Below are 19,808 nucleotides of genomic sequence, written 5' to 3'. Positions count from 1 at the left end.
GCCTCGTCTCGACGAATGTTGCGCGGTCGGCGCCGGCTAGCGGTCCTCGCGTGAGTTTCGCGACGCCTCGCCGCGGATCGAAAGAGGGGCGCGCTGCGTCGGTCGGGGCTGTGGTGACGACGGCATGTTGTGCTGCTGCTGGCGTGGTCGCTTCGGCGGCGGCGGCGGCTGCTGTGCCTGTGTTCTCGGCGGGTGTGACTCCGGTTGCGGCACCCTCCCTGCCACGGCCTCTACCTCGTGTGGCAGCCCCGGCGGCGCGGCCACGAGGTCGACCCCGACCTCTGGCCTCCGGAGCCATGACTGTGCGGCTGGTGGGTGGGAGGTTGGAAGCGACGAAGGTTCGTTTTTATCCCCACCCGAGGTTGCTGCCAGCTGCCAGCTGTGAGGCGTTGTGGTGTCAATCCCCCAAAAAATCTAAAAAAAAATCAGGTCTTTCTTCGGTGACAGTCGAGTGCCTGGAGATCCCTGTGTCGGTGTGTGTGTGTGTGTGTCGGAAGGCGAGCTTGTTATGCCATACAAGTTGGCGATCACAGCAGGTGCAGTTTCATTCTTTGCTGAAATGGAATTCGCGGGGCAGCTTTTTGGACATGCGCCAGACCGATGCAAGGGCCGCCGCCGTGGACAGGGATTAGCACAGTGGTGGGGCACGAGGTCCCATCAGCATCATTATGCCTACTGCCCCTCCAACATGGTGCTGTCGACGCATTCGAGAACACGCATTCGAGAACGAGGGTGACTGAAGGAATGAATTGAAAAATGAGACACGTTCAATGAACTTCTCGACTGCATTGTGTTGCAAAACTACCGCAAACAAATCATGGCCTGGTCTCCGTAGAGCTCCGTGATGCTTCCCTCCCTCGACAACATGTGGGCAATCCATACACGGCCGCCCTCGACGGTGCCTGCGCCAAACTTGACGACGACGCATCCCCGGACACTGGCGGCCGACCACAGGACGGCGTGCTGCTTTTCCATGGCGAGCCTCTGCAGACGCCACGAGTCCTCGGCCGACCGGTCCGTCTCCTCCCTTTCTCGCGCTTCCACTGTCCTGAAGTCGCGCGCACCGAGGCGGGGCAGACGACCGAACTCGGCGAGGAAAAATTCACCCAGCCTCTGCATCTGGGGCCCTCGCAAGAGGAGGCTCCCAAAGACGCCGTGGCCGTGCATGGATCCGCGCAGAGGCCTGCCCGTCAGCGCGGACGCCCGCTCGTCGAGCACGACCGTGTCTCGGACGAGCAGCCGCGCGGCGCCGGCGGCAGGGGTCTCGTCAGCGTCGCCGTCGTCGCCGTCGTCGCCGCCGAGCCAGATCTCATTGCGGCCCTTCCACCGCGCGAACCCCCAGTCTTCGCCCCGCGCCGAGCGGGCCCTGCGTCACCCAGTCGAGGAGGCACAGCGAGGCGGGTCGGGGCGAGGGTGAAGAGCTGCGTCTGCTCGTAGACGCTGTCGTCAAAAGGGCTGCACGGGGTCCGGCAGCAAGCAGAGGCCGGCCGCGGGCGGCGATGCGGGCGCGCAGCGCCTGGCGCGTGACGATGGTCTTGGAGGCGGCCTTGAAGATTTTCGTGTGGCCCTGCGTGACGATGCTCAGGCGCGCGTCGGGCCGCACGAGGATCTCGAGATGGACGTGGTCGCCACCGACGAGCCCGCCGCCGTAGGACAGCAGGAACACGAGCGCGCTCTTCTCGCCGGCCGTGAGGGACGGCGAGATGAGCTTGAGCGGATACTGGTACGTGATCGACTCGAAGCCGGGCTGGCCGTTGGGCAGCAGCCGCGCGACGATGCGGCCCTCACCGGGCGCTGACGATGATTTGGGGAACGGCGAGTCCATGGGCCGTGGAGGCTCTGCGGCAGCCACACCAGCAGAGAGGTTGGCTGGCTGGTGTGAGGTGGTGCATGGAGGTGTAGGCTCGAGCAAATGGCACGCTGCGAGGCCTCGTAGCTACTGATGGACTGTCTATAGCGAAAAGAGCAAGCCAGGTAAGGTACCTAGGTTACCCCCCCCGCCGTCTTCCGTGTCGCATCTCCACTGACTGACTGGACGCTACTCCTCCTACCTGACCTAAGGATCTAAGGCACCTACCTACCTTACCTTACCTTAGGTAGGTAGGTAATACCCAGGGGTCCTTCCCACGCTTGCTCAGGTCCTGCCGTTCAGAGCCGGCGGGGTCGACCGTGCGAGCAACAGTGCGTGCTTTGTCTCTCTGTCCATCCCCGTACTGTATACATCACAGACCCCCCCCCCCTCGCCCCTGGCGCCCAGGAGCCTGGGGTCGCCGTAAGCCCCCCCCCCCCGTTCACTCACTGTCAAGCTGCGGCCGCGCCCACCCACTCGCCTCAACCACGATAGTTCAAATACTTTGGCCCGCTCTCAAAGCAATTACGCGACACCCACGCACTCAGCTTCTGCGTCGCATCACGGAAAGCCACCCACGCCCCCCTCTCCGCGAGTGTCGCGACAACGACACAGACACAGAATTTATTGCTAGCGGTCTAGACACACACCATCACCATGGACAACGCGACAGCCTCCCCGGAGCCCGAGTCCGCGTCGCGTCGCCGCTCTGGACGCGTCGTGCGGGCGCCCGAGAAGTTCAGTCCCGAGCCCGCCCTCACCACCAAGCGCAAGAGGACCGCCGATCACGATGATGAGAACTCCGAAGACGATGATGGGAATTCCGAAGAGGATGCCTCCGGGGATGACCGCGACATGAGCGACGCGACCGACGACCAACCCACACCCCGACCCAAAGACAAACAGAAACAGCAACAACGCAAGCCGGCGCCCAAACCCGCCAAACCCTCGGCCGTCGACGGACGCGCCACCAAGAAGCCCAAGACCAACGGCCTGCCCTCGGCCGCGCTCACCAAAGCCTCGAGCCTGCCGACGCGACCCAAGAAGACCGTCTCCATTGCCGACTTTGGCAAGCCCGGCCAGGATGACCTCTACGGTAAGGCACTCCCCTCCCGCTGCTCCTCCCCCCCTCCTCCTCCTCCTCCTCCTCTCTGGCCACTGGCAGGGCCCTCGGGCTGACATGGGGCCGCAGCCGATGTGTTCACGCCCGGCCGCTCGTCAGATGACGCCGCCGATGACTGGTTCAAGAGATACCGCGAGGACGACGCCGGCGCCCTCAGAGACCTCGTCAACTTTGTGTTGCAGGTCTGCGGCTGCGAGCACAAGATCACCGATGACGACATTCGCGACCCCGATAACTCAGACAACCGCCTGGGCGAATTGCAAGAACTGTATCAAGAGGTGCGTCTCGTCCTGCCTGCGTCTCCCTGGCTCCTCATCGTGACTGTGCCCCCATGCTCATGCCTCGTCTTCGCAGGAACGCATCACCGAATACCCCCTCATCTCTCGTGCCAAGGGAGTCCGCTCCTTCCGAGAGCTGTTTGGAGAATTCTTTGAAGCGCTGGTCACGACGCTGCACGAGACAGAAGTCCTGTATAAGGAGCCCGTGCTCATGGAGAACATATCGCGCTGGATAGCCTCCATGTCCTCCTCACCACTCCGTCCGTTCCGACACACGGCGACGACTGCCATCTTGTCCATCGTGTCTGGCCTTGTAGACACGGCCGTTCTCCTCGACAAGAGAATCTCCACCATCGAGCACCAAATCTCTGCGAGCCAGAGGCAGAAGAACAAGACCAAGGCGGCCGAAATGCAACAGAGCCTCGAGCAAGCCAATACATACCGCGCAATCTGCAACGACCAGATGAAGGATTTCTTCGAGACCACCTTTGTCCACAGGTACCGAGACGTCGACCCCCGCATCAGGACCGAATGCGCCGAGGCTCTCGGCATCTGGGTGCAAGATCTGCCGTCCGTGTTTATGGAACCAGGCCACCTGCGCTACCTCGGGTGGATGTTGTCGGATGTCGTCGCATCGACGCGTCAAGAGGTGCTGAAGCAGCTCGGCCGCATCTTCAAGACGGGCGTCGAACAGCTCGGTCACTTCGTCGACAGGTTCCGCCCACGCCTCATTGAGATCGCGACCAAGGACGCAGAGGTCTCAGTGCGCGTTGCCGCCATTGGCGTTGCCGACACGCTGCGGAAGGACGGCATGCTCGAGCCCGACGAGGTTGACGCCGTCGGCAGACTCATTTTCGACAGTGAGCTGCGCGTCAGGAAGGCCGCTGCCACCTTCTTCGACAACCTGGTGTCGGCGAGCCTGGACGACCAGCGGAATGCGCTTGGTGGCAAAGACGCCGTAGAAGAAGCTCTGGGGGGTAGCGACGAGCTCGGCTATGAGTCGCCGCAGGAAGAGTGGCTTCACATCAAGTTGCTCGCCGAAAACATTGTCGCATTCGATGCGCAGGTCGAGAACGAGCTGGGCAGTCCTGACTTCCACGACGCCAGCGTGGCTGCCGATATCATGCGCGCTGTAGCACCCGCCACGAGAATATCCGTCGCCGCGCACGTCCTCTACGAGAGGATACAGGTGGTGCGAGACTGGAAGCTGTTGGCGGGCTACCTGCTGTATGACCACACCGTCAGTTCCAAGTCCAAATCAAAGGCGAAGAATTCGCAGACGGCCATCAAGAACCTCATCCGCCCCGATGATTCGGAGGAGGCCGCGCTGCTCGAGGTCATGGCCGCTGCCGTGACCCTCGCACTGAGCCAGCCCGTCGACGCGAAGCGATCCGGACGCCATGAGAACTCGGACGCGCAGGAAGAGACTGCCCTGGAGCTGGCTGCCATGATTCCCCGCCTCCTCAACAAGTTCGGCGCCGATCCCTCCACCGCCAAGATCGTGCTGCGAATGGAGCATGCCCTGAAGCTCGACGTGTTCCAACAGCTGCGTCAGGATTCCTCCCGATACGAGCACCTTCTTGATGAGATCAGCATCCAGTTCAACAGGCACGGCGACAAGGACGTCCTCGCCGAGGCGACAGCTGCCTTGTCTCACGCCCGCCAGCACGACGAGTTGGAGGAGTTGACCGACAGCAAGTTGGCCCTCTTGTGGGAGAATGCGATCAATTCGCTCCGGAACTTTGACAAGACTTGCGAGATTGACGACCGCGGCGACCTCACGGCGGAGCATCTGACAGATCTCTCGACCGTGGTGAACAAGATCAGCAACCTGGCCAGTGTCGCAGACTGCGTCGACGTCATGGAGGCGGCAGGACGAGCGGCCGACTCGGAAGGCTCACCGATTGAGATTCTTGCCACCATGGTGAATCGCGGAACATTCGTTGCCATTGACGACGACATTGATGAGCTGGAAGACGAGCTCGTGTCATGGGCGATCAAGGCCTGCCAGTTTTATTTCATGTGGAAGCTGCACCGCATCGAGAAGCTGGTCCGGACAGGATCCGACATGTCGCCCGAAGAGGTCGACCAGCTACAGAAGGTTCGCGGCATCTTCCAAGACAACCTGATCAACACGCTCTCCTCGCGGGTCATCATCGACGACATTCGACTCTACGCCACCGGCAGCCTGTGCGACATGTACACCCTCTTTGCCTCCCTGCGCGACTGGACCGAAGCCGCCGGCAAGCCCACCAAGTACAAGACGCTGGTCAGTTCCGTCGGCGAGGTTGTCCCCGCCCTCGTGCCCGAGCTCATTTCCATCTTTGACGGCATCGAGCGCAGCTACGCCCGGCGAACCAAGAGGGTCCTCAACGAGCCCGCCGACGACGAGGACCCCATCGACGACGACGAGTCGGACGACGAGGACGAAGATGAGGGCCTCACAAAGGAACAGCGCTTCGTGAACGAGCTCAAGGCCGAGCGCTCGCTCTGCGAGCTCGCGGCCAAGTTCGTCATGGCCATCGCGCGCCAGGTCATCGACAAGTCGGGCCCCAACGCCGGACGGCTGCGCAGGCGCCTGCTGCGGAACCAGTCCAAGCTGGGCAAGAACTACGCCGAGGTCGTGGCGTACCTGGACGTAGCCAAGGTCGACGCGCTGCTGTACGGAAGAAAATCCAAGGCCTCCAAGACGGCAGCGGCGGCGGCGAAGAAGGCCGCCCCGGCGAGCAAGAAGCCGACGGCGGCGCTCAGCGAAGAGATTGTCGTCGATGACGAGGAGCCCGAGGACCCGTTCGAAGAGGAGCCCGAGCCCGAGGAAGGGTCAAGAGAAGACCTCCGCCGGCGGGAGCTGTTACCGGCGGAGGACGACGAGCCCGAGGACGAGGAAGGAGAGGACGACAGGTCCGCAAACGCGGAGAGCGAGGTGGACAGCGTGCTGGGCGACTGAGCGAGAAATGTTCCCATACTGCAAGAGGAAGGGGGGGGGGTGGATGAGGACCTCTGCTCCCGCCCGGACACCACACGTCTCTGACTAGTGTTCTTTCGTTCTTGTGGTGTTCGGTCCGGAGGGGAAATGCAGGGGGGGGACCGGTTTCTGTCTTTCTTTTTCTTGGGTCACGAGAATAGCCCCTGACACTATGGGCACGGGGGCGATCGGGTGATTGCAGCTTCCGGCGTTGAGGCTACGGGACGTCGCGATTTTACGGTGCTGTTTGTATATTGGGAGAAGCTTCATGACCTGCCTATTTTTGTACCCCGAAAAAAGCTTCCATTATGCCCATCGCGCTGGGGATTGTTATGTTCTGTTGTGAGCGCTGGTTCGTGAATACCTCCCGTTGTGTGGCCAGTCCTCCTATCGCCGGCATCCTCTGTTCCAGAATCCGTGCTTTGAACCGCTCTATGTATAGGGCACTTTGGTGCCAAAAAGCCCGTAGGCCCGCTCCCAACGCTTGCCCTCTCCAGCATTCGCTTTTTGAGGGTCCTCCTCCGGAACCCTCACGCCGTATTGTCGTACGCAGCAGCTGAAAGGCCGATTTTGCGCGGCCAGGCCCGGATTGGGAGAGCCGTGGGCATCGCCCGTTGTGGTGTCTTCTTCTCGTCGTGTTTTGACGGCCTCTTCATCCGAACTGTCTGGTGGTGGTCCGTTGTTCGGCTTGGGGGGCGGCTTTTTGGCCTTGGGCTTGGCTGTCTGCTTGGATTTCAACTCTTCCAGATTGCCCCAGAGAGTGAACAGCCTCTCGCGAAGTTGACTGAGGCTATCAGGATGTTTGCGGAGATCGCAGGCCGTCAGGCCCATGAGGTGCTCTGCTTCCCCGTTGTCTACAAAGACCCAGACAGTCTCGGGTGTGCCATCTTTATGCTGCCCAAGCGCAGAAGCTTCTTGGAGCGAGAGCGCGAAGCGCCACTCCCAAACCAGCTCCGAACTGTTCAAAACCCCGTTGTCCTCCTCATCCATGTCTGACGAGGAGCTGCTACAGTCAGACAAAATGTCTGTCTCTGATCGTTTGCGCGAACAGGCGAAATCAAGAAGCCTCGGTGGATGAAAGTCGATCACACGGGCATTGATGCGATACTTCAGACATGTAAAGGGTAGCTGGATGTCCATTGCGGTACCGTGGCTTGTCGTGGAATAATTTACCCTCTTGATCAGACTCTTGATGGTGCTTGCGGGTTGGTCCTCGTTCGCACATTTTACTGTCATTGCTCGTGTCAGCTTTATAAGAGCACGGAGCCATAAGAACACCAGCTCACCATATCCGTTCAAATCAACCACTGTTCCTTGCGCACTGTCACCGTCTGGCGACACGTTACTCGATATTGCGGCTCGCTGAAGAGCTCTTCTCTTTCTTGCATTCATTTTCTGACCCCCGGACTCCTCGACAACAGACCGCTTTTGGCTCCCGGTCGTCCCTGCGCTGGCGAGTTTGATGTCCTTCCTCCTCCCCTTGAAGTAATCCCGCTTCCGTCGAATAAGTTCCTTGAGGTGTAAGTCCGTGTTTTCCGCGTCGGTGGTCTCGAGAATCTCGATCTGAACCTTGAATAGGGAAGCCTCCCGGTCTTGGCGAAGGAAGCCTTCGAGGTGTTGGCCGTTGTGTCCGTACTTGATCTGGATATTCTTGAGTCGCACGTAGGCGCCTTGACGGACCCAAAGTTTGACAAAAGCGGCATGCGTTTCGAAACATGTCAACTGCATACACCGCTTGCCGTAGGGGCCCTGAAAAGCCGAGGTAGAGGATTGGCTCGCAGTAGTCGTCTTTGCTGGTGTGTAGTTGTATGGATCGCTTTCTTCGCAGCCTGAATTTATGGGGAAAAACATCTCGTTCTCGGTGTAGTCCGTGATCCAGACGGTGGCTTTATCCACGAGATCATATGGTTCCCTCACAACCTGGACGACTAGATCATAGAACCTCCCTTCCCGAATATTCTCCAGACGACTAAATTTGTCTTTCAGGTTAAGCGATTGTTCGGCTTTCTCGCGAAACTGTGCCTCACTCGGCACGCTGCTTTTGTTGATGGAGTGGTACAACCATGAAACGAAAGCCTCAGCGTGCAGAAGCGGCTTGGATGTAGGGTTTCTGGGGTCAGGCTTCAGCGCCAAATTGGCCGACTGAGGATACTGAGGAATGAGAGAAGCTTGATAAACATGAAGACAAGTCCGATGATGAGTGACGAGTGACAAATCGCCCTTGTATCGCTGAAGCTTGGCACTTTGCATGATGATGACATCCCCAGCGCCGACACGCGGCATGAGATGTTCAGGACGGAAAATCACCAGTGACAGGTCGTCGTATCCATCTTGGGTAGAAAGGTCAAAAAGTCTCAAGGTAGACTTGAAGTCTAGGGATAGCGTTAGATTGTCTGAAGCAGCTACCGACCCAGACTGCACTGGGCAATGGAGGCTTACCCTGTCCGTTTGTAGGGATTGGCAGAAGACAATCCTTGACCATCGCAACAATGTTTACCAAATCGCCTGGCCTAGGTTTTCCGTCGAGTATGTCCCGGGCAGAAATACATCCTTGAGGAAAGGCGGGCGCCGACGATGTCTGGGTCGACATGTTGGTAGATAGGAACAGTTCTCTGACGGGTCACAGAGACTTTGGGATGGCCTTCGCACTGGCGAGATTCGCAGGACGTTGTTTGACCATCCAGCTCCCTCTTGAACAGAATGTGGATCTTGTCAAGTCTGACCAGGCTAAGCCGAACTGCCCATACCACGCCTTGATTGGGACGCAAGGGGTCGGTGGCAGCGAGCTGAAGGGCGGTATTGCAAGTTGTACGGCGCGTCCCCCTTAGTGAGACGCGTCGACCGACAGATGTACCTTTCCCTTCCATGTGCCGGTACATGCACTGTTCTCCTGCCTCTGGCTTCGTCCGTGCGCGAGTGCCAGCAACTGGAACCCAACGTCCAGCGTGGAGGCGGCGATCAGGGCTGCTGAGTCAGGGCCAACACCTGCCAAAGCGAAGGAACCAAACAAGAAAGAAGGTGTTTAAGAGGTGCATCGTCATGTGCCCGTGTACCTGCGAAACGCATTGCATGTACCTTTTCCTGCCAATGTTCTTCCAGGCAGGCACCCAAGAAACATTCTCTACCTTAGGAATAAGAAAGCCAAAGTCAATGCACGGGGCAACTCGGCTTTTCTGTGACGCCTGTGGCCATGAGAAGAGCGCATCCATCCCTTTCATTTCGTACACCTTGTGTGTCCTGGGAGAAGCTTTCGGTCACAAGCCAGACAGTTTCGAGCAAGTGAGGTAAAGCCACCGTTTGACCGTCCCTGAATACCTGTCTGGGTACTTGTCTGGGTACCTGTTCTGAGCGACAGGTGCAAAGAAGTCGACTCGGGCTGTCTCGTGTTAAGCCAGTACTTACTCTCCATGTTGCCCCTCACCTGGTGGCCTGGAAATTGGGCGTCCCCAATCGCGCCCTCCCCGCAGTACCAGACACCCAGCACGAGCCACCATGACCCCGCTACGCTGGACTCGCTCGTTGCGCACTATCAGGAGGGACTTTGCACCTGCTCGTCCGTGTCTTCAACCCCCCCAACTTTTCCCTCCATCCACCGCCCGCAGAATAAATTTCCCACTCTCGTCCCTTCCCTTCCCGCTCCCTACATCATCACACCCAACCCACCACATCTATTCACCTCTGCCCTTTCTTACCCACGCCCCCCGCGATACATACGGACCTCGAGACCTCACTCTTAATTTTTCTCTCTCCTACTTTTTGCGCAACGCACTCCGAATCAGCTGCGTTCCCTCCCACCACGAGTCGAACACACGCTCGATCTTGGTCCTCGACCGCCCTCTGCTGCGACTCCACCACTTCAAAAAGGTGACAGCCTTCATCAACCGGAACCATGGCCGACCGCTACATCCCCGAGCACCGCCGCACCAACTTCAAGGCGAAGAGCAACTTCAAGCCTGAGGAACTCCGCCGCCGTCGTGAGGAGCAACAGGTCGAAATTCGCAAGGCCAAGCGAGAGGAGAACCTTGCGAAGAGGAGAGGAATCGCCACGGGCGAGAACAGGCCTGGCGCCTCGCTCGGCGCCGCTCCCGACAGTGACGATGATACCGCCCCCACCGAGTCACAGGTTCGTTGCATCTCTCGATCTCTGTTTTGCCGTATCCCCTGTTTCTTTTAACTACCCATCTGCCTTGTCTCACCTGTCCACCTTTTTTGCGTGGTATCTGCCCTCTGCCTCAATTGCGCGGCATAGCTTGGGTACAGGCCCCCCTTTCTTCGTCGACCCCGCCAAACACGCTTCGTCTTATTTTGCATGCTCGTTGCCAGGGGCTTGCTCACCACCCACTGCCCCACATGCACAATCAGGGTCTTCGACCATCTGCGTCCTCGTCGACATGTGCTATCGGTGCCACTGCTCTGTCCTACCTTTTGCTTGCCTATATCACGTACTCCATAGGCAAGATCATCTGTGCTGACCATGAGTAGTTGAACGAGGACCTTCCTCAGATGGTGGAGGGTGTCTTCTCCGAACAGATTGACCTCCAGATTCAGGCCACGACAAAGTTCCGAAAGCTGCTTTCGAAGGAGCGCAACCCCCCGATCGAGGAGGTCATCAAGACCGGCGTCGTCAGCCGCTTTGTGACCTTCCTCCGCTCTCCCCACACCCTGGTTCAGTTCGAGGCCGCTTGGGCTCTTACCAACATTGCTTCCGGTTCCGCTACTCAGACCCAAGTCGTCATTGAGGCCGGCGCCGTCCCCATCTTCGTCGAGCTTCTTGGTAGCCCCGAGCCCGATGTGCGCGAGCAGGCTGTCTGGGCTCTCGGCAACATTGCCGGCGATAGCCCCCACTGCCGTGACTATGTTCTCAGCTGCGCCGCGCTCAAGCCTCTGCTGGCTCTCCTCGGTGACAGCCGCAAGCTCAGCATGCTCCGCAACGCTACCTGGACTCTCAGCAACTTCTGCCGTGGCAAGACCCCCCAGCCCGACTGGGCCACCGTAAGTGATACTACAGCATCCCAGAAACCTACCGCATGTTCGTGCCTTGTGCTGATCGCCGTCTGCAGATCGCTCCCGCGTTGCCCGTGCTGTCCAAGCTTGTCTACTCTCTCGATGATGAGGTCCTGATCGACGCTTGCTGGGCCATTTCTTACCTTTCCGATGGATCCAACGATAAGATTCAGGCTGTCATCGAGGCTGGTATCCCCCCGCCGCCTGGTCGAGCTCCTCATGCATGCCTCGACTTCGGTCCAGACGCCGGCTCTTCGCTCCGTTGGCAACATTGTCACTGGTGATGATGTTCAGACCCAGGTCATCATCAACTGCGGTGCGCTGCCCTGCCTTCTTTCTCTGCTGAGCTCCAACAAGGACGGCATTCGCAAGGAGGCGTGCTGGACGATCTCGAACGTCACGGCCGGCAACTCGGCGCAGATTCAGTCTGTCATTGACGCCAACATCATCCCCCCTCTTATCCACCTCCTCTCCAACGGCGATCTTAAGACCCGCAAGGAGGCGTGCTGGGCCATCAGCAACGCTACGTCCGGTGGTCTCCAGAAGCCGGAGCAGATCCGCTACCTCGTGGCCCAGGGCTGCATCAAGCCCCTCTGCGACCTTCTCGCTTGCCCCGATAACAAGATCATCCAGGTGGCGCTGGACGGCCTCGAGAACATTCTCAAGGTTGGCGATCTTGACAAGCAGGCTGCTGGCGAAGGCCCCGACTCTATCAACCGCTACGCCCTGTTCATCGAGGAGTGCGGTGGCATGGAGAAGATCCACGAATGCCAGACCAACGCCAACGAGGAGATCTACATGAAGGCGTACAACATTATTGAGAAGTACTTTGCCGACGAGGAGGAGAACGCCGATGAGGGTATGGCTCAAGGCACCGGCCCCAACGGTACCTTTGGCTTCGGTGCCAACGCCCCTGCCCAGCAGGGTGGTTTCAGTTTTGCCAACGGTGGCGACTCCATGGACATGTAAAGCAGTCTACATGACCAACGTTTCCGGCGATTCCCAACTATTCCCTCCCCTACCAACACACACACACACACGCACACACCCTTCCCAGCTGTCGGCAATTGCATATCACTACTCTTGGTAGAACGATCGCCGGCAACATCCCCCTATTCCCTGCACACACATAAACCCCCTGCACCCGGCGTTTCTAATATGGCTTTGTGGGCATGCATCAATCATGTCAGCGCCGCGAGCAGCGTGGCAAACAGGTTCTTTGGTAGCTTGAAAGCTCCAGCCTGCGAGAGAAAACGTGAAGACGACGCGACGAGTGACGAGCCGTGGAGAGGCCATTCGGGACGAAGCCAGGTAATGGTGACCGGCGTTCGGATGCAGCTCAGTCAGACGCACGTGCTGATGCCGATGATCCGGCGCTCGACGAGAAGGTCGTGAGGTTGAAGTCGTCATGGCGACTTGTCGGCTCCAAACCCCAACCCAAGCTGGAGCTGCTGTCAAGATGCTAGTGCGTCTCGGCATGTAGGTGGAGGAGGGGAACGAGCAGCTCAGACTCAGGCGCGGATGAACGATGCTCGCTGCAACCAAGTGGCTGCAGGCTGCCGGGTCTTCGTTTGTGACAACCAAGAGAGGCTGTTAGCAAGAGCAAAAGAAATTTATATCAACCTCATCATGTGACGCGCAGTGTGATCGGGTCTTGCATGTCGCGGAAACGTAAATCGAATACACCACCGGCCAGAACCAGTCAAACCCAGATGTTCGGGTCTCACGAATCTACATGATGCCCAGTCACCGAGAAACAAGGTTCAAGTTCAGCATCCTGTCGCAACTAGATTTGTTTTCATGCAAGCTGAGGAAGCCACAACCTTGATGCTCCTTAGTGGTCATGGTGCAGGTGCAGGCCTCAATTCTGGGCTATGCAATTATGGATCCAATCAACGCCATGGACATGCCAGGCTCTGGACCGCGCTGCTTTGATTTATTAGCGGGTACCTAGGTACCTAGGCTTGCTAGGCAAATAAGCGGTACCCTGAGCGGCCCGCGCTCGGCCCTTGCATAAAGCTTCACTTCACCTCGCCTTCAATAGCGACCTAGGCTTTGCGGTTTCCGAGCCTTGGGCGCGTTCAGTTGGCCCTCACATCCAAACCTCCAGCAACTGGCGGCAACCTTGTCACAGACCTTTTTCTGCATACGCTCCCCAGAGATTCTACGCGCAGCACGGTCGCGCATCTTCGAATGGCTACATCAATTGCGGCGTAGGCTAGAGTGTCTATCATCTCAACTTCGATATCGCAATCACGGCGCTGTCACCATGGAAGGTCGCGCTTCGAGAAGCGCCCAGCAGATTGGCCTTTCTCGATGGCAGAAGTTCATAGCCAACTCACTGGCAAAGCGACTAGACCCCGAGCGATTCGAGTCCTATGCCCCAATACTCTACTCAAAACATCCGCTGCCGCCGGCTATCATTGCCGACTTATTCTTGCGCCCGCGCTCTGGCAACCGACAGTTCCTCGACCCCCGCATCCCACAATACCTTCAGAGCCTCTCGAAACTGCGATACATCGATATTCCCTCCGTGCTGAAAGGCCTCTACAGATACTCGACATCGCACACACAAGCACATCCTACCAATGGGCAGGGTCTAGAGGGAGATGGCGAGGCCACTCGTCTTATCCGATGGGGGAGCTCATATGGTTCAGAGGAGGTCATGTTCTATCGCTTGACCAAGGCTGTGGCACAAGGGGCAGCTATACAGAATGCCGCGGTCGCTTTAGAAATCGCCAAAATCATGTCGAAATGGATGACCCTATTTACGGATGCGTCGACTGCCTTTGCAGTTGATCCCATGGGGCAAATGCAGGCGAATCAAGCCCGAGACGAGATGGATTGTGCACGTGCGGCCTTCGTCGCCCTGTTGCTCGGGGTTTGCGAGAATCAGGTAGTGCTGAAAGCATTGAGCAGGCCACAGGCTGCAGGTGAGCATCTGTCCTTGTCCCCTGTCGACAACTCTTCGTGACCGAGCTGACGTAGTCGCGATAGCTGCTCGAAAGGCCATGTCTGAAGGTCTTGCAACATTTGTTCCCACCATTATGCACAACGCTGGTCCTGTGACAACGCGGCTCGACCACTTTCGAACGAGAACACTGACCAATTTTGAGCCGGCGGAGGCAGGCAAGCCACTTGCCGCTCCAGAACTGGATCAGCTCTTCGACTCTGGGGTCGAGCTCAACAACTTCGTCATCCCAGAACTCCCAGTCGCCAACTCAAGAGCAGGACTATACATTTACCTGAACGCCGCTGTATGAAAAGGACCCATCAATCCGATCCATTTCACAGTACTGACCTCGTGTGTTGTAGCTTGTTGGTCGCCCATTAATCGACGACACAGCCGTCTTCAACTATCTGAACAACCGCTACCAGGTTGGTTTTACCAGTACTTCTTCTCTTGATCTTAGCTGACTCTGACAGGGCGACGTGCAATCCACCACCATCGATCTTATTCTGGCGTCATTCGACGTGTTGGCCAATGCAGTCTTCCGCAACGAGGGGAACAAAGCTGCACATATGCTGAGGTCTTATCTCATGAACAAGCTCCCCATCCTCATTTCAAACCTGAGCAAGCACATGTACCCGCCGTTGACGGCCGAGTACTGCATCACCGAAGCGCTGAGCCACGTCGACACCAATGCTTTCCCTACGCTCTCGTCGATGTTTGATGAGAGTCGAAACAATAATCCTTACACCGACTCGGTCCGGGAAGAATTTTGCTGGGCATGCTGTTTGCACGGCTTGCTACGAGAAAGCAGCATAGAAACGATCCTGGGCGAGACGCCATACCAGTCCTTACCCTCCCGAGGCAGATATGTCAAAGACACGCTCGTCGCAGAATGTCTGGACGACCCGGAGCGCATGCAGGCTCTCGTTAAGGAGCTAGATAACATGGATGGGAACGTGGGTGCTGTCTGCCACGCTTTGACAGAGGTAGGCTTGTCGTGCGGGTTGGAATGATGCAACAGATGACGCTGACAATTACCCGCAGGTCTTGGCTCAGTTGTGCCGCAACAAGGAGACGATGTCATTGAAGAACCTCTGCAGTCAACTGTCTCGCAGGCCATTGTCACTGGACGTCATACTTCTTTTCGAAAAGCCAACTGCTATTTTGCAGCCATTGTGCGATTTACTCGACGACTGGAAGTATGACGAGGATCAAGGCGAGTACCAGCCTGTCTACGAAGAATTTGGATCCGTCCTCCTTCTCCTACTCGCCTTTGCCTACCGCTACAACCTTACGGCATCCGATATTGGTGCACGATCTCCGGATTCGTTTGTGGCGAAATTCCTCGGTCAAGGCCACCTGAGTCGATCCTCCGAGGAGCTTTCGGACCTGGAGAAGAGCCATCTGGGTGGTTGGATCCATGGTCTTTTCGACCAGGAAGCTGGTGGCCTGACAGACGACTTGATATCATCTTGTCCACCACAAGAGTTCTACCTCTTAATCCCGACCTTGTTCCAAAACGTTGTCACAGCCTTTGCCACCGGTCACCTTTCAGAAGAGAGTCTGAAAGGTGGTGTTGAATGTAGGCTAGCACCGCGCAGCTCTCGTATCGCATTTGCTAACACGCTCGGCAGACCTCGTAGACACGTTTCTGCTCCCTTCACTGGTTACTGCGATTACCTACCTGGCAAACTCGCTGTGGGTCGAACGGCACAACCAGAACACCATCATCAGGGTTCTCCACCTAGTGTTGCAGCCCAGCGCGATTTCCGAAGAAGCAAAAACCATGCTCTCGTCAGTCCTCAATATTGTGGCCAAGCCCTTGGAGCACTCGCTCAGGGCTTCTCAACGGCAGGACCCCAAGAACCAAAAGATCGACCCTCTCCTCGGCGTATTAAAAGACAACATTCCACTGTCACGCCGCACAGGCGGAGCAGACCACAACGAGCTGGAGACGTGGACGAGTACGCAGGGCGAAGGCCTTGCGACGGCCTTGCGCCACACAATGCAAGGTTTTGTGCAGTGGAGTCTGCACCCGGGCATCAACATCACGCCCACATCGTACTCGCATCGTCAGGTCTTGGCTGCGCTCCGGCTACTGGGGGCGAAGCGGGTGCTTCGCTTGATCTGTGAGGAGGTCAAGCAGCAAACAGAAGCCGGCGGCGGCAGTGTTGTGTACGATGTGGCTACGGCACTCGTTTGTGCTCCGGAGGTTACAAACAACCCTCAAACGCCAGGGTTGACCTTCTTTGAGGATTCGGGGAACGTACCGGCGCCCGTGCAGAGGCGGCTGACGCTGCGGGACGTGCTGAAGGCCGAGGCGGAAGACAGCAGGCGACTACAGAGGACTGACATGAGCCAGGCTGAGCTGGTCGTGCGGCTCCATCGGCGCGTCGAAGCCCAGATGGCCGTGTCCGAAGCTGAGGCCATCCATGCGGAGGCCATCCTGCAGGGCGACCTGGGCCTGGGTCTGGATGATGCGGCAGGCTCTTTGAGCGAGGCCATGGCGGCCGCGGCTGCCAACGCGGGACCGACTGGCGGTGCCATGACGGTTGATAGCGTCGGCCTGGACCTGGGCATGGGCGGCGTCGGCGGCGACCTGGATTTAGGCGATGCAACTGGCAACGGCGGCTCATTGGATCTGGGGGCTGACGACATTTTCAGCGGTCTGTCCGCTGGTGGTGATTTCGAGTGGGATACGATGGATCTTGGCTAACAGCACCGATGACGAATTGTAACATGCTAACGAGCACATGAATACACAGGCATCTGGCTCAGTGTTATTTGCAACGTGACCTGAGCAATGCACAAGTGACGACATGGGTGATGGGTGATTCAAGGGGCCCGGGCCGGTCCAGACAGGCTTGCACTGCCGGGCCCCGAGATGAGGACCGAAGCGGTGCACAGCTGCAGCTGAGACTCCGAGGCAAACCCGGGGCTACAAGGAAGCTGAGTACGTGGTGTGGTACGGCATGCATGTCAAGGCACCTAGGTACGTATGTCAAATTGGGCTTTCCAGCGATTGGCGCGGCAAGGACTCTCTCTCTCTCTCTCTGTCTCTCTTTCTATTACCTGATGAGATGATGTGTGGGTATGTGGATTGTCAGGCAGGCAGCCCCTTTGCCGGTCAGGCCGGTGTAGCCGGAACGTTCGGTCCCAACAGCCGAAGGCCAGATGTATTCGAATACAGATGAAGGCCTGCAAAATCGTGTACTCATTACGGTTACTTCACATAATGGAAGTCTCTGCAAGCGAAAGGACAAGCAAGCGAATGTTGAATTGCCGGGCGCGCGAAGCTCGGCTCACTGAGGCTCGAAGACGGCAAAGCACATGTGAGTCTGCCGTTCTTCGGCTCGCGCCTAAACAGTTAGTTCTACGTCCGTCCGACGTCGGTGGTCTTGTCCAGAGTGTGGGGGGCTCATCAAGACCAAGAATGGGGGAAATCGGAAGATGGGAGGAGAAAAGTTGGGGGGGGGAGGGGGGAGGCGGAGCTCTGATGCCATCTACAGGCCAAACATGCGCCAGAATGTCACCGTTACAAGGGGGGCAGGTGCTGGAACAACAGTGTCTCCGACGGTGTGGTCCCTGGAGCTGGTCCGCTAGTCCCTTCTAAGACGCCCCGGCGACGGCGCCTGGCCAGTGACGAGCGACGGTCCGACCCAAGCGCCCTCCATGCCAGGTCACTCTTCACACCAGGCACGGGTAAAAGAAAAAAAAAACCAATTGGCGCGCCCTGCAGAGTCTCGTGGCGATCCCGTCCTGCATCTGCACCCCCCCAAGCGCATTCCCCTTCGACTCATCGGCACAGTCAAACACCCTCCGAATGCCAACCTCCCTTTGGTCATCTACCTCAACTCACGCCTTGAGGTCATCGCGACGCATCCGATCGAACCCTGTGTAGCTCCTGCGATCGTCTGATTACAGGTTCCCCCCAGATATCCCCGGAAATTAGTCCCGCGCGACCCGCACAGACTATACTCTGTCGATAACTCTCGGTCCTCGGTTCTCGGCCTTTCACCTGAACATCACGAGAGCTCCAGCCTCAACCCAGAAACTGATCTCTGTCCTCACCCTGGCTTCTCGATCAACCTCGACCATTGTGCGTCTTCGTCGCCACGACCCGCCAAGATGAGCAAAGCAGCCGCTGTCAAGGAGGCTGTCAAGGAGAGCCTCCTCGGCGCGGAGGAGCCGACGCAGCTGTCCAGCCAGACCAAGTCCCGCTTCCACGCCAATGCCATCAAGGATGCCGAGACGGGCGAGCTCTTCATGGGACCCGACGAGTTTGTCAATGCCGTTGCGCCTGCCACGGAAGACTACGTGAGTCACCCTGTGGCGTCCCCCCTCCCCCTTTCCCTCGTCGACAAGACCACCATGCTGACCTGCCCTCTCATGGCCTGCAGCACAAGATCAAACGCGAACAATACGGCATTCTCTTCCGCGTCGCCGACCGCAAGGATGCCGGCCGCATCTCACTATCCGAGTGGGCTGCTTTCGAGAACCTGCTGATGAAGCCCGACGCCGAGTACGAGATTGCTTTCCGCCTCTTCGACGTGTCCAGAACCGGCAGCGTCAAGTACGAAGACTTCCGCCAGCTGTACGAGCTGAACAAGGGTGAGACGAGCATCCCCTTCGACTGGGAGTGCGAGTGGGCCAAGCTGTACATTGGCGGCAAGAAGAAGCGACACCAGATGGATTACCCCCAATTCTCCCAGATGCTGCGCGGTCTGCAGGGTGAGCGCATCCGTCAGGCCTTCCAGCAGTTCGACCGTGACGGCGACGGCTTCATTGACCCGGAGGACTTTGAGCGCATCATTTTGGAGACGTCCAAGCACAAACTCTCCGACCATCTGCTCCAGAACCTCAGCAGCCTGTGCAACATTACCCTCGGCAGCAAGGTTTCCTACGCCAATGTTCGCGCGTTTCAGAACATGATCAAGGAGATGGACCTCGTCGAGCTGATCGTCCGCCGCGCGGTTGCCAAGAGCACCGATGGCAAGATCACGCGGACCGAGTTCCTGAACCAGGCCGCCAAGATCACTCGCTTCTCCCTCTTCACGCCCATGGAGGCCGACATTCTCTTCCACTTTGCCAGCCTCGACGAGCCCTCTGGCAGACTCGGACTCGCCGATTTTGCCAAGGTCCTCGACCCATCCTGGAGGAACCCGCTCTACGACACGGAGGACGCGCCCCACCGCGGCGTGTCGGACGCGGCTGCAGGCGCCACGGGTGCCGCCGTCGCGAAGCTCATGGAATCGAGCTACAACTTCCTGCTTGGCAGTGTCGCCGGTGCCTTTGGTGCCTTCATGGTGTATCCCATCGATCTCGTCAAGACGCGCCTGCAGAACCAGCGAGGCGCTAGGCCAGGCGAGCGCCTCTACAAGAACTCGATCGACTGCTTCCAAAAGGTCTGGCGTAACGAGGGCCTGCGCGGTCTGTACTCTGGTGTCTTGCCGCAGCTCGTCGGCGTGGCGCCAGAGAAGGCCATCAAGCTGACCGTCAACGACATTGTCCGCACGTACTTCACCAACAAGGAGGGCAAGATCTACTGGGGCTCGGAGGTGCTCGCTGGTGGTGCGGCGGGTGCCTGTCAGGTGGTGAGTACTTGATTTTTATCATGGTTGTCTGTGCATGACGAT

At 58.2% G+C, this 19,808-nt stretch overlaps 6 protein-coding genes across 6 annotated transcripts in view; 4 read left to right on the top strand and 2 right to left on the bottom strand.

Moving 5' to 3' along the window:
* Positions 1 to 801: 801 nt before the first annotated feature.
* VDBG_00040 (urease accessory protein UreD) lies at positions 802 to 1,825 on the bottom strand (the record flags this gene model as incomplete). The annotated part of the gene is made up of 2 exons (XM_003008313.1): positions 802 to 1,366; positions 1,440 to 1,825. 2 exons carry the CDS (start codon positions 1,823 to 1,825, stop codon positions 802 to 804), a joined length of 951 nt encoding a protein of 316 aa, XP_003008359.1.
* Positions 1,826 to 2,506: 681 nt separating this feature from the next.
* On the top strand, positions 2,507 to 6,197 carry VDBG_00039 (mitotic cohesin complex; the record flags this gene model as incomplete). Its single annotated transcript, XM_003008312.1, has 3 exons — positions 2,507 to 2,945; positions 3,042 to 3,250; positions 3,327 to 6,197. 3 exons carry the CDS (start codon positions 2,507 to 2,509, stop codon positions 6,195 to 6,197), a joined length of 3,519 nt encoding a protein of 1,172 aa, XP_003008358.1.
* Positions 6,198 to 6,647: 450 nt separating this feature from the next.
* On the bottom strand, positions 6,648 to 8,805 carry VDBG_00038 (conserved hypothetical protein; the record flags this gene model as incomplete). The annotated part of the gene is made up of 2 exons (XM_003008311.1): positions 6,648 to 8,587; positions 8,655 to 8,805. The coding sequence occupies 2 exons, from the start codon at positions 8,803 to 8,805 to the stop codon at positions 6,648 to 6,650; spliced, it is 2,091 nt and encodes a 696-aa protein (XP_003008357.1).
* A 1,299-nt stretch (positions 8,806 to 10,104) lies between these two features.
* On the top strand, positions 10,105 to 12,188 carry VDBG_00037 (importin subunit alpha-1; the record flags this gene model as incomplete). The annotated part of the gene is made up of 4 exons (XM_003008310.1): positions 10,105 to 10,338; positions 10,698 to 11,207; positions 11,276 to 11,499; positions 11,567 to 12,188. The coding sequence occupies 4 exons, from the start codon at positions 10,105 to 10,107 to the stop codon at positions 12,186 to 12,188; spliced, it is 1,590 nt and encodes a 529-aa protein (XP_003008356.1).
* A 1,104-nt stretch (positions 12,189 to 13,292) lies between these two features.
* On the top strand, positions 13,293 to 16,888 carry VDBG_00036 (mediator of RNA polymerase II transcription subunit 5; the record flags this gene model as incomplete). Its single annotated transcript, XM_003008309.1, has 6 exons — positions 13,293 to 14,152; positions 14,217 to 14,476; positions 14,535 to 14,597; positions 14,646 to 15,158; positions 15,217 to 15,754; positions 15,807 to 16,888. 6 exons carry the CDS (start codon positions 13,489 to 13,491, stop codon positions 16,886 to 16,888), a joined length of 3,120 nt encoding a protein of 1,039 aa, XP_003008355.1.
* Positions 16,889 to 18,300: 1,412 nt separating this feature from the next.
* The window catches only part of VDBG_00035 (calcium-binding mitochondrial carrier protein Aralar1), a gene marked incomplete at both ends in the record, with an annotated part of 2,329 nt that continues 821 nt past the window's right edge, over positions 18,301 to 19,808 (top strand). The window contains 2 exons of the mRNA XM_003008308.1: positions 18,301 to 18,489; positions 18,573 to 19,766. Of these exons, the coding sequence (XP_003008354.1) occupies positions 18,301 to 18,489; positions 18,573 to 19,766 (1,383 nt within the window). The remainder of the gene's footprint in view (positions 18,490 to 18,572; positions 19,767 to 19,808) is intronic.

Source organism: Verticillium alfalfae, genomic scaffold (genome assembly GCF_000150825.1).
Source record: "Verticillium alfalfae VaMs.102 supercont1.1 genomic scaffold, whole genome shotgun sequence".
NCBI lineage: Eukaryota > Fungi > Ascomycota > Sordariomycetes > Glomerellales > Plectosphaerellaceae > Verticillium > Verticillium alfalfae.
This window is presented reverse-complemented; position numbering and strand designations above follow the sequence as displayed.